This window comes from Delphinus delphis, chromosome 11 (genome assembly GCF_949987515.2).
Source record: "Delphinus delphis chromosome 11, mDelDel1.2, whole genome shotgun sequence".
Classification (NCBI taxonomy): domain Eukaryota; kingdom Metazoa; phylum Chordata; class Mammalia; order Artiodactyla; family Delphinidae; genus Delphinus; species Delphinus delphis.
Window position 1 is genome coordinate 19410108 of NC_082693.1, and position 21908 is coordinate 19432015.

Sequence of the window (21908 nt, forward strand, 5' to 3'; positions counted from 1 at the left end):
AGGTTATAGAGCCCTCAGTCTTCGTTTCTCCACGCAGTATGAAGGGTGAAATTCGACTTGAACACTAAATCGTTACCTTCCCTCACTTCCACCTTGATCACACGTGGCTCTCGAGCCTACTGTAAAAAGTTCTCCCTGCCACCGACGTCTAACTGAAAACCTTTCTGCTTTGGTTCCCCTGCACCTCCCCCATTAAGAACATTTCCAGGCACATATTACACATTAAAGAATAGAGAAAATGAAACATTTCTCTACAATAATTTCCTTTCTGTGTAGGATAAAAATTACCATCAGCTTGCCTCCCCTAAAACATCGCGACACAGTCGGGCCTGTGACAGAGCCACCGTGTGCAAGATTCTCATGGCACGTGGGTGACACGTCATGATCAGGCTGAAAGTAACTTTTATTTTGGAGCTCATTTCAGTCAGGTCACCTGAAAATGAGAAACAAACTCTATTTCTTAATTGGAAGTCCGTATGAAATTATGATTTCTGACCTGGATCTGTTGCTGAAGCAAATTGATTTTGTGTTGTTGCTGCAGAAGCTGCTGCTGTTGTCTTGCAATCTGCGGAGAAATGGCACATGAAAAATTTAAGAGTATATTACAGTCCCAGGGGGAAATTACCAATGTTCTGTGTCTCAAAGTTTGATGTGACACTGATTAAGCTTATGAAGATAGATGTGCCTGCGCCCCTACAGGACCAGCAATTCATCCTTAAGTAGGATCAGACAAGATATTTAGACTTAGGAACAGTTATGCTTCTTTTGGAAAACGAAGCTTAAGACACAACAACAGTGGTCCAATCCAGTGTGAAATGCTGGAGTTTCCAAAATCCCTCTTCCTGGCAGTATGTTAAGGAGGTACTACCTCTGACGTGTTCAGCCCTTGGAAAAGAAAGAGAATATTTCACAAACAGGAGGGTGTGTGCCAAAGAGTTCAGAGCAGGACAAGGTACTGTAAGATGCTCTATTCCTTAGTGAGGTTCTGGTATGCTTTTGTGTCTTGGTAAACACTGTCATTTCTGCCTCTCACAAACTGACTGCCGAGTCCTCAACGCATTCAATTCTGGTCTCTACTAACAGGATTCTTAATAAAGTCACCAGTCACTTCCAATTTTTTAAATTCTGAAGTGTTTTCTCGTCCTCACTGCTTGACTTTTCATCAGAATTCAATACTCAAGCGCTTTCCCTTGATCCTGAACTTTCTCCCTTGGCTTCTATGACATCACATTTTCCCTGTTTTGCTCCTACCTCTGAGTCTGATGCTTCTCAGTTACTGTCAATGGCTCTCTCCCGTCACACAATGTTGTAGGCTCACTTTAGACTCTATTCCTTTCCCTCTATACCTACATCCACACGTACGCCAAGTGATCACAAATTTGTTTCTCTAGCCTGGATCTTTGCTTTAAGCTTTAGACCCATTTATCCAACAACATTCTCAAAGGCACTACAAATTCCACAGATTCAAAACTAAACTCAGGAATTAGCCCTCAGTGTGTTCATCCTAAGTGTTAAGCCAGACGAGCACAACTGCCCCCTGTTTTTCACTCTCATAACATCCTCTACCTACTTGATACTATACCACATGCTATGATGTTATATTTATTTTTGTTTTTGCTTTAATTAACAGGTTTCTGTCTCCTAGGTAGAAATTCATAAATACGGTGAAGTTAGGGGTCACGTAGATTTTGCTCTCACCATTTGCGCAAAGCCTGAAGCAAAAAGAGTACAGAGTGAACACTTGATGAAGACTGCATGAGTGAAGAGACAAGAAGGAAATTCTAAACACTTCATGAGATGGGGCAGGAAACCTTCTCACAAGAATGTAACTTCTCATGAAACTTATAGCTGCCTTACAAATACGCTCTAATTCTTATTCTCAATGCTATGGTCACTATCGTTTTCATTAGGAAAGTATATCCCTTAACTTCTGTATCAGAAAGCAAAAAATTCAGGAAAAAATTTATGCAGAGTCCATTACTATGAATGAAAGTAAAGAACCTATATGATGAGGTTGGATCTACATGGCTGCACAATGAACTTTTTATTTCTCCTATGTACGCTGGTACAATTATAATTATTTTAATGCTTTTGTTTTATCTTAGGAATACAGCCTAAAGAAATTCCTTTTTCTCTCTTTGAAGAAAAGGAAAGGAAAAGGTAGAAAACGAAATACCACTCTCTTCCTTAAGTCCAGTTCTTTCCTCCCACATATCAATATTTCAGCTGATATTTAAATCCTTTTATAAGTGCCTTAAGATTTTATTAAGAAACTAACCACCTCATAGCCCTCCACACTTCCTCCTGTTCTAAGTCACTGCTGCCTCTTGCCTGGATTGCTGTGATAGCATCCTATCTTCTCTTTCTGCCTCTGCCCTCGCTCCCTGCAGCCTACTATAAACCAGCACCAAGAGAGATCCTTTTAAAATATAAGTTGTGTTGTGTTATTCCTCTTTTCAAAACCCTCTGTCTCGCTCAGAGTAAAAGCCAGTTTCCATATGATGCCTGCAAGGCCCTGTATGAGCTGGCCTCCTGCTATCTCTCTGACGTCATCTCTCTCTCTTCCCTTTGCCACTCCACTTTCCTGTCTGTTGAACACACCAAGGGTACTCCTATTTCCTGAGGGCACTCCTGCCTCTGGGCCTTTGCACTTGCTTTCCCCTCCATCTGGAACACTCTTTTCCTAGATAACTGCATTGGTCACTCCCTCACCTCCTACAAGTCTCTGCTCAGCTGTTACCCTATCAATGAGGCCTTCCCTGAGCAGTCTTCTTTTTTTTTTTTTTTTTTGGCTGCGTTTGGTCTTCATTGCTGCACTTGGGCTTTCTCTAGTTGTGGCGAGCAGGGGCTACCCTTTGTTGCAGTGCGTGGGCTTCTCATTGCGGTGGCTTCTCTTGTTGCAGAGCATGGGCTCTAGGCATGCGGGCTTCAGTAGTTGTGGCACACAGGCTTAGTTGTTCCGCAGCATGTGGGATCTTCCTGGACCAGGGCTCGAACCCGTGTCCCCTGCATTGGCAAGCGGATTCTTAACTACTGCGCCACCAGGGAAGCCCTGAGCAGTCATTTTAAAAGAGCCTATCTCTCTACCTGGCACCCTCATCCCTATTTTTCTGCTTCATTTTCAACATATATTGTACTTATTTATTGTCTATCTCTTCCCAACTAGAATTCAATACACGAGGTATTTTGGTCTGTTTTATTCCTTGCTGTAACCTATTAACTAAAACAGAAGCTGGCATCAAATTGGTGCTCAACAGAAAGTTGTTGAAAAGATGAATGTGGAATGGAGCACAGAGTAGGGACACAGTGTACTGACTAGGGAGTGTTGGGAGTAGGGTCAGTAAAGGAGTTCTCAAGGTGAGAGAAACCTAACCTGAATCTTAAGGAATAAATACTAAGTGTCCTTCAGAAATATCCCTGTGTCCCGATGAAAAGATCAGTGACTACCAGAGTGGTGATGCTGTGAGCCAGCACTGCACGGCTGAGAGGATCTGGGAGAGCAGAACGGGCTCCAGGAACCTGACCGGTAGCTCTCAGGAGGGATCTTCTCTCAGGCTGTATAGGCAGCATTGCCTGGCAACGCTCCAATACAGTGGAGAATTTCTGGAAGAACCTAAGGATTTCTGAAGTTCTAAGGAGAATGTCAGAGTAAGTAAAAAATTCTAGAATCTGTTGATGATATTTGAGGATGGGCCAGAGTGTGAAAGAGAAAGTAAGGAGCCTTGCTCTCCATTAGTAATTGCTCAGATTTTTTAGGACAAGCATGCCCTCAGGCCCATCGAAGTATGGCTTCTCTACAAAGAAATATCCCCATCTGAGTTCCAGTTTCAGAGGCTCCTAGGATCTTCTGAATTCAGATGTCTGAAGGTATCGAGGGTTATGATCAAGAAAAGAGTGGTGTTCTTCTAGACTGTCATGGGCAATCATTCTGAGCTGTTTCATCACAGGGGTAGAGCAAGAGGAATAAGGGCCATCTCCAATAACAGGCTAAATATATACTTAAGGAAGATGGTGACGCATTTCATTAAAAATAAAAATATCATCTTTCAAGCAGAGATGAACCATCAAGTAGAGAAAAGTAAACAGAAGGAAAGGAGGGCTCCTCAAATGTAATCTGAATGTTCCTCCACCTCTTTCAACTCTGCTAGTTTACACTTTGACAGCTGTCTAGAAGGTTTTGCAGTATTTGTGTAGATACAAAAGTACCCTTGACTAAATAACAGCCCTCCTCCACTTAAGACGGTGAGTGCACTAAACGCAGAACATGGGACAGTAAACTAAGTTAGTCCTAGAAAAGATGTACCATCTTTATATGTAAGCTCACCCTATGACACCTTCTGTCTTTCCTTCCCATGACTACCAAGCCTCTTTTAAGTAATACTTCTTATGCATTACCTCCATTTCCCCACTATGCATCATTCTTCTACATGTCAATTCTTATTATCTGACTTCTGCTACTAAAGCTCCAGAGAAGCCCCATGCTTAAAGGCTGACAATGAGAATCTAAATGACTTCTAGTAGCTTCTTGCTTCTGGATATGTTCGTTTTCCTCTCCCTACCGGCTATACGCCAGCATCTCCCAAAGATCTCTCTTCCCTTAATTCCTTTCCATTTTCTCATGATATCACCACTACTCTCATTTAAGGCCTGTAAACCTGTCATTCCTCTGCATGAAACACCTTGGCCCTAGATAATAATACCGCTGCCTCTCATAGGTCATTTAGATCTGAGCTTAACTGGCAGATCCAACCACCCAAACTAAGATGGCAAAACCCAAACTTGTCATATTAATCAATATTTATTAAATTACTCTCATGACACTTTTTCAAATCACTTATCACTCTCTGAAGTTATTTTGGTAATTTTTCTTTTCCTTTGTTAATTGTCTCTCTTTCCACTAGAAATTAGGGGCTTTGTCTTTCTGGTTAATTGAGGTAACTTCAGTAGTTAGCACAGTGCCTGGCACACAAGAAGCACTTGATTACTATATTTTGAATAAATGAATGAAACTGACTTTCTCCAGTGGTTTAAACTACCATCTCTATGTAGATAATCTAGGAAATGAGGCTCAGCCCTCTCTTCCAAGCTGTTAATTGATATTTCTATTCTCTCACATACTTTCAGATGGACAACCTGACGACAGCTCTAATTCCGCATAATAAAACCACCTGCTTTTCCACATCTGCCCTCCTCTTGACCTTCCCTGTTACCCAGGCTCAACGCTTTTCCTCTCTCTTTAGCCCACTTAAAAAATTCAACTGACCATAATTCTTCCACCTATTTATCCCTTCTTTCTCTTTCTCCATGGTCATTACCCTATCTGGTTTAGAGTCTCACACCTTATTTAGATGATCATAATAGCCTCCTAACCAAACCTCTTGCCCCATGATTGGAAATTGACTTCACTTGTTGAATCCTACCTAGCCTTCCAAGTTCACACCAAACACGTTGAATGAAATCTTTCCTAATGTCCCTGACTGGAAATGGTCTCTTGACTCTCCACGGTTCTTTTTGGTACTGTGCTCATGAATTTCACCTCGATTATAATCACTTCCAAGTTATGTACCACTAAAATAGTTAATAAGCTTTTTCAGATGAGTTTTTTGCTCGCTTTGGTGTTTTGCCTTTTTATTTACTTTAGGCAAGGCAGGGGGCAGAAGCTTTTACTGATCTTTGTTTGCCTCCAAGAGTGACCTATATGCTGCAGGCAGAATGATACCTGAGGAATCTGACTGTGTTCTCTAGTTCTCACTCACCTGTTCTTGCTGCTGCTTGGCCAGCTCCATTTGCTGGCGCTGTTTCTCAATCTGAGAGGCAGCCAGTTTCTTCTGCTCATCATGGGCAGCCAACAGCTGCTCTCGCAGACTGGTTAGCTGATTGATCATCCCCATGAGCTGTCTCTCCTTCTCAGCGAGGCTTTCGGGAGTCCCTGAAAATAGATGGCAATAAAACATGTAAGAAAAGAGAAATAAGAGAGTGGTTTTTCGATGACAATGACTCTGGTGTATAGAGAATTATTACATGAGTAAGGTTTGACACACAAACATATACTTACCTTCTTTTAGATTATAACTCAACAGTAAAAAGTGATGGCTCTTTACTCATTACAAAATAGGATGAACAAATATTTTGATTGTTTTTATTTATGATGAGTAATAATCTGTAGCTGTTTTCCCCCTTTTATAAATAAATAAAAAACTGTTGGCTGAGCATTTATTATTCTTAATGTTCTAAGCTGGGGTTTGATGGAAATAAAAAGAGGCTTAAAACACAGTTCTTGGCCCTAAGTAGTTTTTTGTTTTTTTTTTTTTTTTTTTTTTTTTGCGGTACACAGGCCTCTCGCTGTTGTGGCCTCTACCGTTGCGGAGCACAGGCTCCGGACGCGCAGGCTCAGCGGCCATGGCTCACGGGCCCAGCCGCTCCGCGGCATGTGGGATCTTCCCAGACCGGGGCACGAACCCGTGTCCCCTGCATCGGCAGGCGGACTCTCAACCACTGCGCCACCTGGGAAGCCCCATAAGTAGTTTTTTTTTTTTTAAATCAAAGAGGCAAGACAAAACATGAAAATTTAATAACCACAATTATTAAGAGATCAAGGGTATTATTATCAGTAATACGATTCTTCTTTTCTTAAAAAGAGAATCTTCAAGAATCAGAATTAAGGAATTCTACATTTAAAAAGGAAAACTCTATTAGTTAATCACGTTTTAGACTGTTTTCTCATATGCCACTCAGAAGCTTTCTTCAAAAATAGAATATAGCTAGCAGAAAAAAGATTCAAGTTTGAGAATATAAATTTATGCTCTCATGAAATAATGAAATGTAGTTGGAAACTAACTGATCACATTATGGCCACCCAAGATTACAGTTAAATCCAAGATTATAGTCGTTAGCACCATATGTTGTACCATTATTGACATATTTATTTATTGAATCTCCCAGTAGAGTATAAACTCCATGATAGCAGAATTCTAGCTTTTTTTGTTTAATACTACGTCCCCAGAGTAATGCCTAGCACATAGTAGGCACCCCATAACCTTTTCTTAAATGAATTAAATAAATAAACTTCTTAAGATGAGAGAAAAGTCCTTAATTGAGTGATAATGTATGATTCTATGCAAATAGATAAATAACCCTTATTAGGATTACTTAAGTTAAGGATGCTTTCAAATACATTTGAAATAACAAGAAAAAATCTTTGGAAACTTATATTTCCCCAATATTGTTCTATTCTACCAAAATGCAATAGATATATGGCTTGAAGTTACAATCAAAATCACAGTAAATCTTTGGGAGTTTTGTTATAACTAAAGGAAAAGTAAAAGGAAGGAAGAGTCACTCAGGAAAGGAAAAGTTCTAGAATTTTGATGCTGAAAGTAAACTAGAGATTATGTTTCTTCCCTCAAAAAAATTACCACACATTTAATTCAAAGCAACAGTCAATCTTTGCCAGGATGTTTTTTTTTTTTTCTTTTATTGTTGGTGTTCCTTAGATTATCAGTGTTATAATTTGGACAGGACTCGAATTGCTTTGATTTTTTTTTTATGGAAATGTTGTTGCTTTCAACTGGTAATCCACCTGAAGGATCTAAAAGTCATTCATTACGTTGCCTTTAAAAATTCTGCCTAATGAAAGTGCCTCAAGCAGCCGCATAACACAGGGAAATCAGCTTGGTGCTTTGTGACCACCTAGAGGGGTGGGATTGGGAGGGTGGGAGGGAGAGGCAAGAGGGTGGGGATATGGGGATATATGTATGCATATAGCTGATTCACTTTGTTATACAGCAGCAACTAACACACCAATGTAAAGCAATTATACTCCAATAAAGGTGTAAAAAATAATAATAATAAAAAAAAATTGGAAAAAAAAAAAGAAAATGCCTCTACTAGAGTGTAAGCTCCAGAAGGGCAGAAATCTGTCTACTCCATTTGCTACCATTACATCTCCAGAACATAGCACATGGCAAGACAGATAGCAGTATTTGTTGAATGAACTGAAAATATAATGAACAGAAACAAATTTAAGTTATTCTAAATTTACAACTAAAGCTTTTCTCAATGGCAGTCTTATCCAACTAGAGTAAAAGTCAGACCCCCTCATCAGAAGGTATGAATGGCATTATTCTATTTCATCAAAGGAATATTTAAGTTATCTAACTTATAAACATCTGTGCATTGGTCTTTTTCATTGACAACAAATGCAATCAAACTTTGATAAAATTTAGTTATATATCCTTTACTGCAATATAGATACTCTTAGAAGTTGGAATCTATTAAAATTACATAAGGAATGCAATCATGTATTACATGACAGTATAAATTGATATTCTAGTGTACACTGCTAATACGATAAATATTCTTACCTTCTTTCCGATTTCTGTAATTTATTTTGAAAAAATAGTTCAATTCTTTTTGCTTCAATATCTTAAAAGGTGGACTTTGGCTCGGATTTTAAAGTATATGTACTATGGAAAGCTATCAGGTTTTTTTTTTTTAGCTGCACCGCTTGACTTGCGGGAGTTCCCTGGCAGTGAAAGCACCAAGTCTTAACCACTGGACTGCCAGGAAATTCCCGTGAAAGCTATCAGTTTTAAGGGCGACTATCAGAATGAAATGGAACAACTGAAAAGTAGCTATGGTCTTTACCATTGTTACCCCATGGCTGGATATTTTGTTTCTGGGACGTTAGGAACAAGACGTGTGCATTACCATTTGTACAGTGAAAGCAAGGGTCGTTCTTACCTTTTTTAAAAAGTATGGTTCTATACAATTTCTTACTACAAATGTCTACCTTTTAATGGAGATTGTAATTTTATAACCTTTTCCCAAGATTATTCCATCTGCTTACTTGGGTATTGTACTTAAAATGTAAAAAACAGCTTTGTTTTGTTTTGTTTTTAATATCACATTCAATTTACTGCACTTAGAGACTGGAATGTAGTTAATAATATCCATCTCGAAACATGGCATTTCTTGGTCATCCATTCATCAAATACGTACTGGGTTCCAAACTTTGGGCCTACAGTAAGCTAGATAGTCTACAAGGAAAGTTCACCATGGAGGCAGGCTAACGATGGGTGCCTCTCAAAGGGACTCTTCATCTAGCTGTGGTGGGTCTGAATATGTTTTCATGTTTTAAAGGATTTTAGAGATCACCCATTCCAACTTTACTAAGACGGACTACCAAGCATCATGTAGAGAGCACAGGCTTTGAAGGCAGACAGAATTAGAGTCACATCTTGACCCTGTCACAACTAAAGCACGTGGTTTGGGTCTCTCTGAGACTCAATTTCTTCCTACATAAAATAGGAATAAAATGACTTTGTTACAATAATTTTGTAAAGGATGTTAGCAAAGTGGCTGTACATAAACAGGCATGTAATCAATGCAACTGGTTTTAAATGAGGGGATAAGGAAATAAACCAAAAGAGGTAACCTCATTTCCACAAGTATTTGAGAGAATCAGGGCAACAAGACACCAAATCTTTTTAACTACATCATGCTTCCCTAGTAAGAGAAATGTTAATTTAAAAGAGGAAAAGGTTTTAGGTAAATTCTATTATCCAATGATCTGGATAGCATAAGCTTTGGAGTCCACATCTACAAGAAAAAACAATGGTTTTATAATTATTTTAATTTTAGGGTCTTCACAACCCTCGGACAGATGAATACTTGTTAAATGAATGAATGTATTTTTAAATGAGAAAAATGTTGAGGAGACAATATTTTTATTTTCAAATATAAACCCTAGATTAAATATGCAAGAGTATCTGCTTAAAATATGCATTATTAAGTGCCTGCTGTAAAAGGTATATATAACTTCTCTTTTGTTTGTTTGTTTGTTTTGTTTTGTTTTGCGGTACGTGGGCCTCTCACTGTTGTGGCCTCTCCCGTTGCGGAGCACAGGCTTAGCGGCCATGGCTCACGGGCCCAGCTGCTCCGCGGCATGTGGGATCCTCCCAGACTGGGGCACGAACCCGTGTCCCCTGCATCGGCAGGCGGACTCTCAACCACTGCGCCACCAGGGAAGCCCTATAACTTCTTAACTGGTGAACTGGATTATCAATATACAAATCAATGAGAGCCAGTGGCTGATTGGTCTCTTCCCATCGCTTGCTGTGTTTATACACTGGAATGAGGACTCTGGCTTCCCAAGACAGAGCAAGTAACTGATTTGCAGAAAACATAAAGTTGCTTTCTGCTTTTATAGACACTGCCAAACCTATTTTAAAAATTTATATTCTGTGCCCCAGTAGTCTTTCTTCAGTTCTTATGAAATAGTTTTTACAAAAAGTGAAAACATTACTCATAAGCAACTACAAGGAACTATAAAACAAGCTTAGTAGATTAAAAACATTAAACATTTACTTTATTTAAAAGTACATGACTGTATGTTATGTACCTTCCTTATGGCTGACTCTTATGTTAAACAAATTCCAGATACAACAGTTCCCTCAGAAAATAGTCAACATTTCCAACCCCTCTGAAAAAATGTGAAGAAATATATATATATATATATATATATATATATATATATATATATATATATATATAAATGCACAAATGAAACAGTCACAAGGTAATTAGCAAACCATGTGTTTCTTAAATAGTTACTGGACTTTTAAAAGAATGGGTTTAAAACAGCTTTCAAAGTTATACAAACCCTTACATATCTAAATGCTGAGATTTTAGTTTCCATGTTTTAAATTTATAAAAATCCAAGGATACCTCTTACTAGATTATTACCTGGGACCTGATTCCTGTTCCAAGCCTGCTTATTTTCAAATCGTCTAATGTTATTTAAACAGAATCATCTCTTTCAAGCCATATACTAAATCTACATATCTCCTTCATCTCAAAATGTTATGTCACCTAAGAGGGGATCTACTTTCATCCTCGTGTTGAATCTACACAGCATGACTTTAATTCATGAGTTCTGAAAGACCATAGTATTGTGGAATGGATTATTTACTTGAATCCATTATTGGCATTCTAGAGCTGCTTGGTGTTTGCCTTTATGTCCCATCTTCTAGAAAGAATAAAATTATAGCTTTCAAAAAGAGCCAATTTTTTATTATACCGACTACAACTGGCATTTTCCTTAATACCAGATATAACACTTTACTGGCCTAAATTAATGCATTCTGAGCAGGGTGAGAAGGGTCTACCTGGGATACCAATGGGAAAGAAACAAGGCTCTGAAGAATTCTTCAAACAAGGCAGGTAGAGAAACTGATCTAGGCTTTTCTGAGTGCCCTACTCAGAAAACCTCTCAAACAATGCCCTGCTTTTATAACCTGAACAAAATAGAAATATTTTAAGAGAATTTTGCATGAAGATATTTTTGTTATAATTTTACAAATAAATTTAAGTCAGTAAAATACACATTTTGCAATGGCTTTGTTGAAAAAGAGACGATCTGTTTAGATTAGTCAAAGCTGCCATGGATCCCCAGATACTGTCCTCAGGTGACGTGCCAATGCAATGACCTTCAGTGTAATGGAATTTCATGCTAGCTGAAACAATGTGTGATGCTACTGGCTGCCAACTGGAGTGCAGGCACTGTTTTTTCCCTTCTCAGTAACTATGAGGCTATAAAATGTATTTCTTCATCTTTCACACAACCATTACTCAGTGCTTCTGCTATAGATAAGGGCAAAGAAACCTCTGTAAATGGCCAGTTACACTATACGGCTGATTAGAGAAGAAGAAACAAATTATGTCTGTAGTCATCTAATCAGTTTATAATACATATTGACTGTTTGCTATCGGTAGACCTTTTTAGTCAAACTCTTTTGTTCTGGAAAACTGAATCCAGTGTACTTTTGTGTGTGTTTTTTTAGAGAATTGTTTCTAATGTAACTTTAAAACCTAATTACTTCACATTTCCAAAGTACCAGACCATAAAATGGTCTAAATTCTAATCTAACATGAAAAATAATTTTATGCTTTCAGAAATGGGTGACCTTTCCTAACTCACACTGTTTCTTGAAAAATGAGATTGACTTTAAGTGCGTATGACAACTCTTTATTGACAGCTAAACTATCCAGACCAAATGCTATTTATTTCTCCTCTTTTTAAAAGTTTATCATTTTCACTTTTTAAATAGTAATCGTAAGAAACACTTCGTTGAATTTTGCCAAGCTGTAAGTTTAATCTTTGTCCAAATACGCTGAAAGTAATTCACTCACAGCAACTTGAAGCCAGCACTTAGGAACTGAGCTCTGCCCTTACTTGGCTGTGGTCTTAGATATTCAAGAATGGACACACACACACACACACACACACACACACACACATGCATTCATTCACTCACTCATGTTTCCTGGAACTAATTAAAAGTTAAGTGAAAACTGACCAGTGTAAATGGAGGAGAAGAGTTTCAATCCACAAGAAGACTCAGTAAATACTGTAAAGGCTGTAAACATCCTAATATATACAAAGGTTCTACTCAGATACATTGCTCTGAATTATCAGTAATAAATTATCTAATAATTGAATAAGTTCATATTTTCAGATTAAAAAAAAGGTCATGCTTATCCTTCCCTACCCTTACTGAAAACAGTCTACGCATACATGAGACTTACACCTTTATCTGCCTCATAAAAAACAGAGGCCAAAGAGCTGGGCTATTGTTCTTGACTAACTTCGTCTGAGGTGGTATGAAAACCCCATTCCTGGGCAGCATATAATCATAGGGTCTGACCGCCCCCCACCCAAGAACCATTAAGTCAAATTCATTTCCCCCCAGAGGGCAACACACTATTGTATCCTCTCCACTTTCGAGCCACCTATGAACAATGGATAGTAATTGCAACTGTCACGGGCAGTCAATAGGAAAAGTAACCCAGCGCTTTTTTCCTCCAGTTTTCTGCCAAACCTGATCCGAGCACCTAACAACCATGCCCCCAACAGAAGAAAGATCTACAGTTGCTTTTAAATGCATCAGAAAACAGCTTTTTTAACAGAACCAGAGGACAATAACTAAACTTGTGCTCTGAATGTGAAGCTTAAAAAACTCAAAATTAAAGACAGAAACTTCTTTTGTGACTGTACTGCAGCTTCCTGAACTAACCCCACAGGCAAGCCTGAAAGGACAGCTGAGCTTCTTTCCTCTAAGCTTATCATCACTGCTGTTGCTGCTTTTAAGTTAGACTTGTGAGGAAAAGGAGGGAGGGAAAAATGTTTGTCCTCCAATGGAATGAGATCACAAGGCTTGGAACAGGCGGTCTTCTCTGCTCTGCTCTCAGTTATTACCCAGGTCACAGGAGAATAAAGAACCTTGGAGAATACATCCTGCATCTCAGGTGCAAATGGGTTAAAATCCAACAAAATAGAGGACTTGCTGCCTCAGAAAATGAAACTTCTCTGTTCTCTTTAAACTTTGTCTTCAAGCTCTTTAAGGGACATTAATTATTACTTGTTTGAATTTCATTCCATTATAGGTTCTGGTTACTTAATTTGCTGATTAGCAGGAATTCATTCTCTCACCACCCATTCACATCTAATCATAGCCTGAATATATGTAAACTCCAAATATATGGATGAAAAGTGAGATACTCAAGCAAACATTTTATGGAAGTTTCCCAAACAGAGATGCTGACATCACGTAAGTCAAACATTTGAGAAGACTGATTTGTGCTTTGCCCTTCTCCAGGATGCTCCGAGGTAGTAAAGCCTTAAGAGAGATGACTGACTCTCAGTGGGAGAACACTTGCACGTACACACATATGCAAAAGAGTTATTTACACACAGATTTCTACATGTATATCAATATAAATCTGGTGATATTTAAAATATATATTCAGTCTCTATCAAAAATATAGAGTAATACATAACAAAATAATATTAATAAGTAGTTTTTCCTTAAAATTAATCCTTTAGAACTCAGATTCAAAAGTGTCCTATTGGCAACAAATAGAAAACCATAGATTGCCTGCTATGCTCTGAGAAAACACACTTTTTAATTAATTGAAAGCACCACTTGATTTTATTTTTATATGAGGAATTAAACCTTCTCCCTTTGTCATTCCTGATTTTAAGAGGAGATTACGTATATTCATACTTCTAATATGTAGAACGTACAAAATCATCTCATACAGTTTTTAACCCTGCCGTAGATACATTTGTACTTATAAAGTAAGTCATTTAAAATTAAAAAAAAGAGATGAAAATCAAATACTGTTAAAGATACAGTGGGGTTATTCTGTTAAAAAAACATACTATTATAAGGCACAGAGAGAAAATAAGAACCACTGTACATCCCTTTTCAAGCTAGAAGGAAGAAACACCAAAGACAGAGTGCATGGGGGCAGAAGTACTTTATCACCACTAATATTTCTAAATATCAGATTCATTTCGGTACATTTTAGATCAAAATAATTGCAAACATATTACCTTTTATTTCACCAAAGTTCCCTGATCCCATTGCAAGAAGCTTGTCTTTCCAGTCCTTTGATAGTAGCTTTTCAATACTGGGGGTTTCTAAGTAAAGAAATAAAAACAGGTAAGCAAATCAATGTGACTATCTTTATAACGAAGCTCATTAAAAGTCTATCTGCTAAAAAGAAGGCCATCCCTACCCTGGTCCCAGTTCATAATGACTTCATCAACAAACTGATAACAGGGGAAGAAAAAAAGAATGTGTTTTGTCACCTGCTGTTTCAAAATCATTAGCTTTTTCCTCTTGTGGAACAAAGCTGTACTAATTCTTTATGACAATGGGTACATATAAACCTGCAGTTCATTGTTTTCCAATTTGGTGAACAAATTCCTGCTATAATGGATGCTTGTCAATTTCAGGGTGTTAGTCTGCAGTCAAAAAATAATTATGTTGATAAAATGCAGAGTAAAAAAAAGGCAAAGAATTAGCTCTTAAATCTGCTACATGTAATTATGTCCCTCTGTGTGTTTACAATTACATCCACTTCATAATATGTGTTTAACATCGTGTGGTGGTTAGCACACTGTGGAAAGATTTGCCAGTACCGTGAACATATAAAAAAGAGTTGGTGTAAAAGAAGCTTTACAAAGATTGCAGAATCCAGACAAGTAAGTAATGCCTATAATGGAAACTTATTATTTGCTTATTTCAGATTTGTATCACACTCTTTTAAAATGTCCTGTATTAAGACAGGACACACAGATTTTAGAGAGCAGGGTTATGTGGTGGTCTGACATTTGTTTCTATATGTCACATGTTTTTGATCTCTCCTTTTGTGTTGAATTTTAATGTATAAGTAAATATAAATGCTAATAAAACTCTGAAACATCAAACTCAGTTCCAAATAATGTAATTTTATATTCTTGTCAGCATTTAGATGGGTACACAATTACAATGGCTTTCAATCCCACGATTAGCACTGCATTCAGTTAGAAAATGGTGTGTACTAAAAGATAAGTGTCCCAGTATGCTCCATCTAAATAACAATACCCACACTTATTATCTGGATCGAAGACACACACTGCCATTCTCCACATTGGTGTTTATGCGTATTTGTGTTTGTTCAGACATTTGTTTACCCCCTACTAGGAGCATAAAGGGAGTACATGTTAACTTATCAAAGGGACAGTCTGGCCTAGAGACCCTAAGATTATTAGAAAAGCGTTAATTTTCCCCACAATAAAATGCATTTTAAAGCGTCTTCAGCATCATCTTGGCTAATGCTATCTACTTTTCTCAGGCCCTCATCTTAAAGACATCAGCTATCAGAGTCACAAAGCCTGCGTGGAGCTTTCAACGAATGGGAGGTGAAATTTTCTTTGGAAAAACTGTGGCAGCGTGGATTGCTTCTTTTTCAGATGTCAAAAACTTGGGGAAAATAAAATAGTGAAAAGCTCTGAATGATGACTTCTTCACATAGCCTGTATGTATAGTGTGTACATATACACACACACACCCCACAACTACTATGTACACATTTACATGGAATGTGTGAAATGTTTTTTTTTTGTTTGTAACAAAACAAATCTTTCTATTTTTTCACATTTAAGGAAAAAAGATCCTAAAGATTTTACTTTTTCTTAAAATATCCCTATTTCTATACCACATTGTTTTGAAAATGGTAATGACAATTCTGAGTAATAAAATGCATTAAATCTCTTCTTACTGTAATCAATATTTCTGTTCACTGAGGCTTTACAAGTAACTTTAAAATACTTCTGCAGGGATAGCCAATGTTTCTACATTCGCAGTAAACACTTGGTGAGTGAAATCATTTTTTAAACCTTATCAGAGTAGGTCAAACAAATACCACTGTTTCTTTTTTCCAGCACTCTACAGAAATTCTTGAGTCGCATGTAAACAGGGTCCAACCAATATGGTATTTGCAGTAGAGTACCGTCAGTCATTAAAAGCTAACAAACCTTGTAAAGCAGGAATGCAGCAATAGAAATCCATTGTGCACTAACAATAGGCCCCTGAACCTCCCGGCACCAAAAGCAGACCATTTTACTTTTAAGGCTATTGTCTGCAAAGTCCATGACAAAGCTTTTCCCCTGCAGCTAGACAAAATATTCACTGTAGTGTGCTCATAAAGAAACAGAAGTCTTCTGTCTAAGTTGCAGAGTTAAAGAAACAGCCGCCAGATTTCTGAAACCTGCACAACATTCCTGGCCTCTTTATTAACTTGCATAAAGATAGGAGGCTCTCATACAAAGCCAGTTTTTTTCAAGTACCTGACTTTTAACATACACTACAGAAAAAAATGAATAACTTCTTTAAGACCAAGTAATTTGCAAGATGTAAAATCAGAAATATATCTAACTCAGGGTTGTCATGCCTGTGGATGAATAAAGACAATAATACTTGCAATTTGGATGAGGTTTAAACTCAGATTCAATAAACGTTTATTGAACAGCCTGTGTGCCAGGAGCTATGCTAGATGCTTTTACCTGTATTCTCTCACTTAATCAAAGCAAAAATCTGAAGACTCAGATTGTGTTATTATATCCATCTTTCAGGTTAAGAAAAAGACCAAAGGAAGAAAAGGATTTGTTTGAGGTTTCACCATATGTAACGGGCAGAGCTGAGTCTTGGACTAAGGTTTATTTTTTTCCCTACAAATTCCTAAGTCTCTTATTGATGACGATAATGATAGCTGCCATTTTGAGGGTTAAGTGAGAAACAGTGTACCAGGTCCTTTACATGTGGTATCTCAAACTTCTCATAATAATCCCCTGAATTAGATATTGGTATGTCTGTTTCACCATTAAGAAACCAAAGCTTTGAGAAATATCGTGACTTGCCTAATACGGAGCTAAGTTCAACTGACTGGATCCCAAAGCCTTTGCTCTTTTTAGTACACACACATTACTGCATTTCACCTGCAAAACAGCCATGGACAGTCAGAAAAACTATTGTTATTAACTCCAGTGGATGGACGAAGTAAACATTTGAAAGGATAAATTGAATGTCCCAGGGTAACATGTACCTATGGGCAGCATGATGAGATTAAAAGCCAAGATTCCTTACAATTTTCAATATGTTCAGGAGGTAGTCCCACTATATGACTTTGAACTTTAGAATTTTGGATGATTTAAGGAAAACCTATGACCATATAGCAGATATATGCATTGAAATGAAAATGCATTCATAAGGTGGAAGGACTATTGGGCTATAAGTCAAACAATATGCATTCTCACCAGGACTTTAACACTATCTAGCTCAGGGGGACCAAAAGCATATCTTTTCACCTACTTCACCTCTCTGTCTGAATTACTGTAAAACAAAGAGCTTTAAGCAAATCCATGTTCAATATTCTACAACTGCTACTGTTTGAATTTATTTCCACTGGTAGTTCATGAAGAAGTGGTATGAAATGATCTCACAATAATGATCACAATAAATGGACACGTACCAATGACTGAATTTCTCTGAAAATGGTAAAGATCCCATAGAATATAAATGATTAAAACCGTGAAAGATCAAATGGCAAAATCTCAATATTTATAATATACCTGTTCATTAGTGTGTGAATATGATTAAAGTGAAATCTGACACAATTATGTAACTGCTACTTCAGCGCTTATGGAGTAAAAGAGATAGTAGTTATCTATTAAATATTCCACTTTCTAAGATGTGATTTAAAAAAAATACATGTAGAATTGTATTTTAAACTGTGAGTATGGTATGTTTCTGGACATACAGTTATTCCCAAATGTTCAAATTCTGGATTATCCATTATTTTCATGTTAAGATGTGTCATAGTTTTACTTTAAACACTTTAAAGAGTCTCCTGAGATTTACTTCTCCCAAGCATTGGAGTATCATGATTATCATTAAAATTAAAGCTAGAGCTCTCTATATTAAAATAAGCATGACAGATAATAATAGTTATTATTATTTGCATGGCATTTCAGTTTACAGAATGCTGTCAGATACAATAATTTGTCAATGTTGTATATTATCATTATATCCATTTTGCAGATGAGAAAACCAAGGCTCAGTAAGAAAACCAAGGCCCAGCATCACCTAGTCAGAAAGTAGCACAGATGGAATACAAAACCAAGGCCTCTTAATTACAGAATTTGTCTTTTTAGGGGTAAGGTAAATGCATATCTATTTTTAAAGAGAAAATAAAATAAATATTAAGAAATAAGCTGTAAGATAAATTAGAGAGAAATGAAAGTTATCAGTCAATCCATTAACAGGAAGATGACTCTAACTGGATTACTTTTGTCTCTTTCTGCCATCAGGACCCTTTTGATATGTTTGCTTGCTTTTCCCTTCTTACCCTTGCCTCTTTTACTCACATATCGTTCTTCACATCAATGCCTATGGCAATCCCCACAAGTGAATGGCCCCCCTAACTGTGCCAGCCATTGTTACAACAGCATCCTGCCTCTTTAGGGCCTGCTCATTCCCTATAACTCTCACTCCTTTTTCCCTTCAGTGCCAAACACCCTTAAGACTGACTCCCTCATCTGGAACAATGAGACCCAACCCAGAGACTCATGCCAACATATTGTAATTCTCCAACAAGCTCCCAGTGCCAAGAATTAAACCACATTCGCTCCAGTGCAGTAGCTTTACACACAGGCTCAGGTTTTTGCTTTGTGTTTATGTAGGGTTTTTTTTTCCTTAATCTCCCTTGAGCTGCAGTGGCAGAGCTCATTGAAAAAATCGAACAAGCAAAAAATATGTATGTATAATATGTGACTTTTTAAACAAAGTCCCAGGAGTTAGGTCATACCAAATCTACCACTGTTTATACTTTAATTTTGTGGCTTAAACTAAGCTGTGTTATTCCTGACATGTGATAGGGTGCACATTTAGGGATGAAAGTTTTCTTTTGGAAGGAACAACAATATGGCTGAACGTCAAAAATATACTAATACCTCCTTCAAAGTCAAGAAGTAAAAGCATGTGTCGATTATTCATATCATAGAATCAGCATTTTAAACCTGGAAGGAGCTTTAGATAACATTTAGATAAGCATTCCACAAAACTAATTTACTACAACATATACTGGACATAAATTTATGTTGGTTGGTTTACTTGTAACCAACCAACATAAATTGCTTGGTTACAAGTAACACTAAAGCAAACAAATAAAATAAGCATTCCACTGTCGTGTAAATCTAATTAACATTAAACAAATTGACATTTCTTTTTCTTACAAGATTTAGACCACTTTATGTGTTAACAGACCGTCAATCTTTACGTGAGTTATGGATTACGTATTTGACCAAGGAAACTAGTGTTGGGAGATGACTGTTTTGCTCAATCCAAGTTGGGTAATAACTAGACCAAACTCTTCATTTTACAGACTGAAAATCTAACTTAAGGTTACAACTTGCCTAAGATAATAAATCTAATTAATGATGAAGGCAGCACTTGAAGCCTAACTCCTAGTTTAGCGTTCTTTTCCATATACCACGCACCGCGATAAGTTCTTTTAATAAAGAGTCAAACTTTTCAAAAGTAAAATGTTAGTCCAGTTTTATTCACCTCATCTAGTTTTAGACAATAATTAGATGATAGGTGGTCTGGGTGGTGAACGTCGGTTAGAATTAGGTACTGTTAATTCAATATTCTCCCCTTGGAAGCTTTCACTTGATGGCTCCCATGAAAATATAGAATAGTTAGTTATAAATGTTAGTTAGTACACTTGGCTAACTATAGTTTTCTTCAAAAAGCTAATTACAGTCTTGCTATTTACTTATTCAATTACTGATAATAAGATTATTTTTGAGGGGAAGGTTGGGCTAAATCTGGAAATCATATACCAGTAAGAGTTCAATTCATGTTGACAATAGCTGCATGTCTAGACAACACTTGGGGGCAAATATCAAACAATGCAATGTTAGTAATGTAAAAACTTCTACATATCTGGAGTGGATCTGGGCACTGAAGACCAGAAGGCCTTGTAATAGTCTCATTAGCCAAGCACTACAGCTAGTCCGCTACTGGAAACATCAAGTTCTTCTAGGAAATGTTAAAAAATAACACACACCACAACACACAATAGAAACACATCTGAAATTCCAAAGCATTAGGATTTCAATAAGCCTCATTTTATATGTAATCATCCTGAAATGAATTAAGCTCTAGAAATACTTTACTTTTAGTAGTGCCAAAATATTTCTTTGTTTCCACTTGAAATTTAATAAGAGCTTGGTTAAGAGAAAAAAAAATTCTTTGGCCTGCTGACTCAAGTTTTGAAATTTTTAATGTGCAACCGGTTTTTGGAATATTGCAATATCTAAATCATTACCCACAGGCTTAAATTTTCTCAACGTACAGGCTATAACTGTTAACACACCTGTTCAATTATATCCAATCTTATACCATATTTTAGAAGAATATTTTTTCATTACATGATTTAATATACCATAATCAATATGCTAGGGGCTTCCCTGGTGGCGCAATGGTTGAGAGTCCCCCTGCCGATGCAGGGGACACGGGTTCGTGCCCCGGTCCGGGAGGATCCCACATGCCGCGAGGCGGCTGGGCCCATGAGCCATGGCCGCTGAGCCTGCGCGTCCGGAGCCTGTGCTCCGCAACGGGAGAGGCCACAACAGCGAGAGGCCCGCGTACCGCAAAAAAAAAAAAAAAAATCAATATGCTATAACTGCTACATATCAATAAACTTGGTTTTCTCCTCAAAAGATGGCTCTATATTTCCTACACAAAATATCCATTAAGAGACAGACTTATGAAACTCTCCTAGTTTTATCCACTCCATCACTCAGAAAGCAAGTGCATTTCCTTGCATAGACTAAAACACTCTGTTTTTTTCTTGTGTTAAATATTAGATCCCAGAAAAAAATGACATAAGTAATTTCAGGGCAGCATTTCAAAAAGGAATTTCAAAGAGTTTTTTTCTCATGTACAAAATCTCTGTTTTGCTACTAAATGTAAAAAAAAACTTAACATCATACAACATGACTCCATCACTTACTATGACTAATTTTGTGACCTTTGGCAAGTAATTTAACCTCTCTATGCTTCAATTTACTCGTCTATAAAAGGGGATAATAACTATACTTATACTATTGTCAAAAGAATTAAATGAAATAATTTATGTAAAGTGCTTAAGACAGTGCTGGGCACACAGTAACATTTAAAAAGTTTGACTAACATTACAACTACAACTTAGTATACAACAACCCAAGAGATTTATGTTAAAATCCAAATGAAAAGTATATACATATGCTTCACTTTGCCCATCACTATAACTACCTAGAAATCAAAAGCCGCATCAAAGGGTAATAGTTCTACCTCTACACATTTTTATGAAAATGATTCATAACCCTTAGTTTCACTGGTTTATCTGTCATTCCTATGAATTTTTTAGTTGGTTCATGTCAATAAAGATGACATTGAAAGAGCTGTAGTAGTAAGAGGGACAAAGACTGTTGTCACTTCCATTAGGTTAATATATGAATTGTCCCAAAACAGCAC

At 37.2% G+C, this 21908-nt stretch overlaps 1 protein-coding gene across 15 annotated transcripts in view; it reads right to left on the reverse strand.

Moving 5' to 3' along the window:
* The window catches only part of SOX5 (SRY-box transcription factor 5), a 989998-nt gene that overhangs the window by 197866 nt on the left and 770224 nt on the right, over nt 1-21908 (reverse strand). For all 15 annotated transcript variants that reach the window (XM_060024445.2, XM_060024443.2, XM_060024448.2 and 12 more), the window contains 3 exons: nt 14399-14485; nt 5757-5929; nt 497-565 (listed from right to left, as the gene is read on the reverse strand). In XM_060024445.2, the coding sequence (XP_059880428.1) occupies nt 497-565; nt 5757-5929; nt 14399-14485 (329 nt within the window). The remainder of the gene's footprint in view (nt 1-496; nt 566-5756; nt 5930-14398; nt 14486-21908) is intronic.